A 7,206-nucleotide genomic window follows, 5' to 3' on the forward strand; every position below is an offset into this window, starting at 1 on the left:
GCCTGCTAAGACGTGTCATGGGCAACCTGGTCAACTTAATCCAATACTTTATACACTTCACTATAAACAGCGGGTAGCGACCAGTTTCTCCAAAATCCATTTTGTTCGAAGAATGTAATGGCACATTTAAAAAGCGTTTTATTGCAAAGGTGTGGACCTTTTCTATTGACTGAGCTTCATCTAAACCCCACACTTCTGCTGCATAATTATGTCAATATAGGCTCGATCTGTGTGTCGAACATTTTCCAAAATAAACATGGATCTGCTGTGTTCAACTTCCGCATGGTCTTCTGTATCGCCATGACACCTCTTTTACCTTTTGTGCTCAACTCATTTAAAACACCATTGATACTCAACTTTGTTGTAAACATCATACCCAAATATGTATACATATGGCATTTGTTACTTTGAGTCCTTCTTTCCCGTACAGCCATTTTTCATTTGCAGATAAATGCCCTCCTTTACGAAAAACCATGATATTTATTTTATCTATATTCACAGTGAATGACAACCTGTCCGCTTCTTTTTTCAGATTAATCAACTGGTTCTGCAGGCCTGTCACTGTGTTTGACAACAACACAACACTCATCCGCAAAAAAACAATTAAAACAGTTCAATGGAGCCAGGTACCAGCTGTATACCGAGAGAGAGAGAGAGAGAGAGAGAGAGAGAGAGAGAGAGAGAGAGAGAGAGAGAGACAGACAGACAGACAGACAGACAGACAGACAGACAGACAGACATTGAGAAGGAGAAGGCATACAGTGATGTTGGTGTTGGTGTTTGTTGTGCTGTTCGTGTGTGTATTCTAACAAGTCCATTCTTATTCTTGCCACCACCCTTCCACTCCCCTCCCCCTCCCCCTCCCTGCTCCCCCCTCCAGTCAGTTGCAAAGATTCCTCACTCTTTTCTCTGCGATTGGCAGGTCTGGTGGTAGCGGCAATTTCCTGGCCGCCCCGAACCTCGATCAGCCTCGGCTCTCGCTCAGCCGCCAATTAACAGTAGAAGCAGCGGGACAGACCGAGAAGGGACAGAAAGAGAAAGGGAGAGAGAGCGACAGCATCGACAGCATCGGGGAGGCAGATGACAGTCAGCGATAGTGGCTCCGCTTGTCAAAGCCATCACTGGCTCAACGGCTCTCTGATCACACGGACACGCCCGACTGATTTCACGTGCACGCGATCGACGCATCACCCGGCGTCGGACTCGATGGGTGGTTCCACGGGCTGGCGAACAGCAAGGGATCCTCTCTTTCCTTTGCTTCCTCATGCTTTTCTCTCCTCTATCTCTCTCTCTGTACTGCACGGGGAGTAAAGCTAAGCTAGCGTCACAAAGTTTGGCGGAGAGTTTAGCGAGGGCCTGACTGGCTGCTGTGTCGATCAGTGACGCCTGTCGGAGCGCTTTGCTAGGCGCGGGGATCGACAGGAGCTGTAAAGAGAGAGAAAGACAGAGAGAGAGAGAGAGGGAGAGCTAGAGGGGGACCGATTTCTCGCTTTTCTGACTGTTATTACCGAACAATTGGCCGCGCTGACAGACGGTGTGAGCGCAGGGCGGAGAGATTAAAGTCAGGGCCGACTCTGAGTGTGGTGGTGTTGTGAGTGGCAGGTTGCCCAGACAAGATCCCAGATACACTGGCATCAGGCGGTAATCTGTGCGATTCCTGGAGGGATTAGCTGCCCAAAGAAACCCTACTCCACTCTCAGGAAAGTGGGCGTCAAAGTTCATTCGCAACAAGGCTGATAGCACGTGCGGCGCGCTCCAACTGACTTGGTTGGTAAGAACGCGCTGTGACAGAAACTGAGGTCCAGCGATATATACTGAAAAATTGCAGGTGAGCAGACTTCAACTGATACAATTCATCATTTACATGTATGCTTAATTTTAACGATGGGTGTTACTCACTTAGGTTAATGACACCACTGTTTTATCGGGTTTGTAATAATTATACTCTCATATCATTAGGATCCTACAGGTTGATCACTATTCGGCCAGTGATTAGCCGAGATGATCAGGAATGATCGAATCAATCTCGTATCAGTTGTGCCTCAAGACATGATCAAGTGAACTTCAACGCTACGTGGTCACTCAGCCACTGAGGTGAATATCTTCAACAGTGGCCTGCTAAGGATTCAGTGAGGAGGATTTCAACATTACGAACCGGCGGCTATTGTCGACGCTCAATTTCTCAGAACAGACTACGAGAGACAGACACGGATTAGATGACACGCTATGCTGATGTGAACTGGTGAACGACTATCATTATCTGTTCACTCAAATTCTATGATGCCAGAGATGAAAGTGAACATCTTCAATTCTATGCTGCAAGAGATTCACTATTGACTCAAACAGTTAAAAAGCTATCATTCGTATTCCCTCCAACACTGGAAAGCCAGAGATACAAGTAAATATCTTCAAGTTTTTCCTGCAGGACATTCATCGACTCGAACTGTTAAAAAGCTATCATTGGTATTCCCTTCAACACTTGGAAGCCAGAGATACAAGTAAATATCTTCAAGTTTTTCCTGCAAGACATTCATCGACTCGAACTGTTAAAAAGCTATCATTCGTATTCCCTTCAACACTTGGAAACCAGAGATAAAAGTGAACAACGTCTACACTGGTGTCGCCAGAGATTCACTGAGGTGGACACAAGTCGTGATTATTCACTCTCACACTTGGCTGGTGGTCAGAGCGAGTGATTGACAGCAGGCTAGGCCCACACACACACAAAGAAACATCTGCGAGGGTTTGTCGAGAGCTTTTTTTTTTATCCATTTCTTTGTATATAGATTTTATGGAAATTGTGTCAGTGGTCGTTTTGAATCTTTTCAGCGTGCGTAGACAGTCTAGAGCAAGGTGCCTACATTGTGTAAGTGGTCGTTTTTCAATTATTTTAGCTTGCGTATAGACAGTCTAGTGCAAGGTGCCTATATCTCACGCTCGAGCCGAACTTGTATTATAAGGAATAAAGGTCTCGTCCTACTCCTTTGACGTGCGGAGTGCCTGAAGAAAGAATAGAGAAAGCCCTTCCCGCTGAGGAGGCGGTGGCCCTGGGCTGGCAACGTCTGTACAACGGAAGAAAAGAATCCTGGCCTCGCGTTTGTCGCACGAAGAAACACGGTGAAAAAGATAAAAACGTTTGATCTTCCGTCATTGCCTTTCTTCCCTTTCTGTACGAGTGAGCCCCGTTTTAATGCAGCTTTTCTTGACAAATGACAAGTAGCGCGCGCCTTCGGCCGATGGGCCGGGCTTTTAGATGCTTTGACTGATGGATGGGGCGAGTTGTGGCTTATTTGTCCGCGTGAGAGATGTGTTTTTCATGCGGCGGGCCGGGCCAAGGGTTCCTGGTGGTGATGACCGATGTCTTTGCTGCCAGCGAGGAGAGAGCTGTTCCAGAGGCTTATGATGAAGAATAGTTCTTGACGTGCTGCGCTTCGGGCTGCTACTTGTTGCACCAAAACCAATAACAAACGGTTGTTGTTTTTTCGACTGGATTCTGTGTGTTGCACTATTACAGCCAAGCAGGCAATCTACTTCAACGCTATTCTGCACGTGCTGGAGCCAGAAACAACTTAGTGCAAACAAAATTGCGCGGATTTTTTGTGATGTGGGGATTTATTTTTCGTTGCCATGAAATATGAGAGCAGCCTTCTGTTGTAAAGAAATCTCTGTGGGTGGCTGAATGCAGCTTGCCTCTTTGTACAGCCTGTTTGCACAGACAACGTGCCGAGCCTGCTTTCGTCGGTTTAGCTGAGTTGTCAGTAAAATTGTCTAGAGAAAAGTTGTTTGTGTGCGTTCAATTTACTGTGTGTGCGAAGAGAATAACACTGACATCTCTGGGAACATCAAGCTGTGAAACTGACATATGTAGGTTTTACTGATCAACAAGTCACAAATATGATCAGACACAGACCCCGACAACCTCACGGAAAGTGACGTGTGCAACTACATTCAAAAGAGCTGCAAAGTGATCACAAAAAAACAAGTCAAATAAAAACTAAGTAAGTAATCTAAAATCTTCACGAGAATACGCAAAAAAGACAGCAGAGGATTTCAGTCATCGGAAACTATTCGCAGGAAGAGGCTAGAAGAGTGGCTATGAACAATTCCTTAAGATGACGCTAACATTCAGTTTCATTTATGGACAATTCTTTGTTCCTTTGTGAACACTGCTTTTCCAAGGACGCCAACGTTCAATGCATTTTATTGAAACTTCTCTACTCAGGACACTAACATACAGTTCCATTGATCGACACTTCTTTACTGAGGACGCCACATTTCAATTTTATCTTCGGACAATTCTCGTCAGATAAAGTTACGAGCTGTGGAAGCGTAAGCCAGGCCAGGCTTGTGCGGCCAGTGGTCAGTCCAATGCTGCGGCCAGTTCTACCTCCCCCCAGTGCCCATCCCCTTCCCACCCCCCGCGTCCCATGAGGGGCAGGGCAGGGAGGTGGGTGTCGTCAAGGGGAGGGAAGTGGAGCTGCCCCCGATGGCGCAGTGGGTGTTGCGGACGTTCGGGGCTGTTGGGGGTGGCGGTCAGTGTGTGGCTGTGTCTGCTGACCCTCGTCCACCTCTCCCTCCACCCTGCCCCGCTCGTCACCCAGCTACCCCGCTACCATGACAACCAGCAGGCCACCCTCCGCGCTGAGAGCCCAGTGGCGTTCCTGTCACAAGGAGAACGGGCCATACTTTCCGCAGCTGACGATCCCGGGTACCCTGTGGACGTTGCCTTTGCTGGTGATGACGGGTGGGATGCTGGGTGGACACCCAGGACCGGCACAGGTCTCCGACAAACGCATGAAGCACCCAGGATGGTTCCGCAGACGCTGGATGATGAAGTGTCCTGGCCGACCGACCTCTCGCCTGGCAAAGATGTACGTGACAAGAGAATGTTGCTCACCAAGGAAGACTCTGCGCAGGACGCGGAAAACGTTGATTTCGTTTATGGAAGAGATGCCCGTGAAGCAGGTCCTCCAACACCAGATGCATCCTTCATTGCTAGCAGCAGGAAGGGGACCAGTGCAAAGAGTGAAGCGCGGCCGTCTGCGTCCAGGGCGTCGACAGCGTTACCTGGGCTTAGCAGATCTCTGGAGACACACCGAGAGGAGACTCAGTTGGAGCGAGTTCCAGTGTGGACATTTTCACACACAGTGTCTCCGCCTCACCGTCTTCCCCCACACCCGCTGGTCTTGCCACAAATCTTTCCCACCACCGATCTGCGTTACTTGGTTAACCCCGAACACCTCGCTGATGTCAGCAACGGAAAAGTAAACACAGCTGTCGACTCAGAGACACGGATAACTGGCGTTCACGGTGAATATCAGCACCAGTTTTCTGATGGTGGAGGACAACAAAAAGAAACGCAGACACAGATCTCACCTAAACATCTCATGTACTCGTCAGCATCTTCGCAGCATCAATCTCATCTCACACGCAACAACCACGACACGATACAAACAGACACACATACTGCAAACCATGAAACAATACTCACAAACCAAGATAGTGCAAACCATGAAACTATACTCACAGACCAAAACGGTGAAAATCAAAACAAAATTCATACTTTTCAGCATAGTGCAAACCACGAAACAATACTCACAGATGAACACAGTGCAAATAAAAACACAATACAGACTGTTCAGCATGGTGTCAAAGTGAACAGGTTGCAGTCAGACCAGCATCCAGTTGTTGGTGATTCTGGTGGATTATCCGTGACGGCGTTGCCCCTGGATACCGAGGGGAAGGTGGAGGGACGACGGCTGGAGGATGACGGGTTCGTGCTGTACGCCTACAACGTCACGGCGAGTGACGCTCTGCCCATGGATCGCCCCGTGCCTGATACCAGGCCTCAAGGGTGAGTGTCCGTCTGTGTGTGTGTATGGGGGGGATGTGTGTTCGTGTGTGTGTGTATGTTTGTGTGTGTATGTATTGTGTGTGTTTGCGTGAGTGTGTGTGTGTGTGTGTGTGAGAGAGAGAGAGAGAGAGAGAGAGAGAGGGGGAGAGAGAGAGAGAGAGAGAGAGAGAGAGAGAGAGAGAGAGAGAGAGAGAGAGAGAGAGAGAGAGAGAGAGGGAGAGAGAGAGGGGGGAGAACAAGAACAACAAGAACAAGAACAAGATTTTATTCCTTTAAGGCCTTAGCCCCTTTCGGAAGGGGGCTGGTTACACAAAAGTAAAGCGTGTGTGCAGCAGCAATCCACACACGCGTCGTTTCAATTTGTTTGTTTGTTTGTTTGTTTGTTTAACGCCCAGCCGACCACGAAGGGCCATATCAGGGCGGTGCTGCTGTGACATTTAACGTGCGCCACACACAAGACAGAAGTCGTAGCACAGACTTCGTGTCTCACCCAGTCACATTATTCTGACACCGGACCAACCAGTCCTAGCACTAACCCCATAATGCCAGACGCCAGGCGGAGCAGCCACTAGATTGCCAATTTTAAAGTCTTCGGTATGACCCGGCCGGGGTTCGAACCCACGACCTCCCGATCACGGGGCGGACGCCTTACCACTAGGCCAACCGTGCCGGTGCGTCGTTTCAAGTGAACAGAAGAAAAGACAATGTATAATCACAAAATACTAATGCTTAAACAGCATTTTCTAAACATTTAAATGAAAAATACAAGAACTTAGCTACATTGCAAAGTATAGTTTCATTTTTCACAGACAACAACAGTGCAAGTTTGAAATTCGAAGGACATCTACAAAATTTTGCTGGAATAAATTGACGTCTTAGATTTTCCAGTGCAGGGCAGCATAAAACAAAATGCAATTCATCTTCAGTACTAGATTGACACAAACGACAGACCAAATTATTTTCACTTACAGCTTTATACCTTTCTGTATGTAAAGCAAGTCTGGAAATACCCAATCTAAATTTAACCAAAACATTTAAAATGTGTCTGTTTACTGGAATTGACAAGTATGTTTCTACAAGATTTGTTGTCTTAAAGGTACGGTACAATGCAAACCGGTCGCTAGTCTGAATATGATTATCCCACTCTTGCCACCGGCAGTCAATAATGCGTTGCCTAAAACATGCCAAAAACGAATTAATACAGGCTACACCTTGGTTAATCCATACATACTGAAAACCATATCGACACAGGCACAACCGTACCTGTGATGCCCAAGTAGATTTACCTCTGCTATCTAGAGTAAACAACATCTTATATGCTTTACGAGGTAATCTACTGTCATCCATTCTTG

General features: G+C 47.4%; 1 protein-coding gene across 1 annotated transcript in view; it reads left to right on the forward strand.

Moving 5' to 3' along the window:
• The first annotated feature begins 1,375 nt into the window (after nucleotides 1-1,375).
• The window catches only part of LOC138981853 (polypeptide N-acetylgalactosaminyltransferase 14-like), an 89,873-nt gene continuing 84,042 nt past the window's right edge, over nucleotides 1,376-7,206 (forward strand). Inside the window, exon 1 of the mRNA XM_070354962.1 lies at nucleotides 1,376-5,854. Within this exon, the coding sequence (XP_070211063.1) occupies nucleotides 4,428-5,854 (1,427 nt within the window). The 5' untranslated portion in view covers nucleotides 1,376-4,427. The remainder of the gene's footprint in view (nucleotides 5,855-7,206) is intronic.

This window comes from Littorina saxatilis, linkage group LG12, assembly GCF_037325665.1.
Source record: "Littorina saxatilis isolate snail1 linkage group LG12, US_GU_Lsax_2.0, whole genome shotgun sequence".
Taxonomy (NCBI): Eukaryota; Metazoa; Mollusca; class Gastropoda; order Littorinimorpha; family Littorinidae; genus Littorina; species Littorina saxatilis.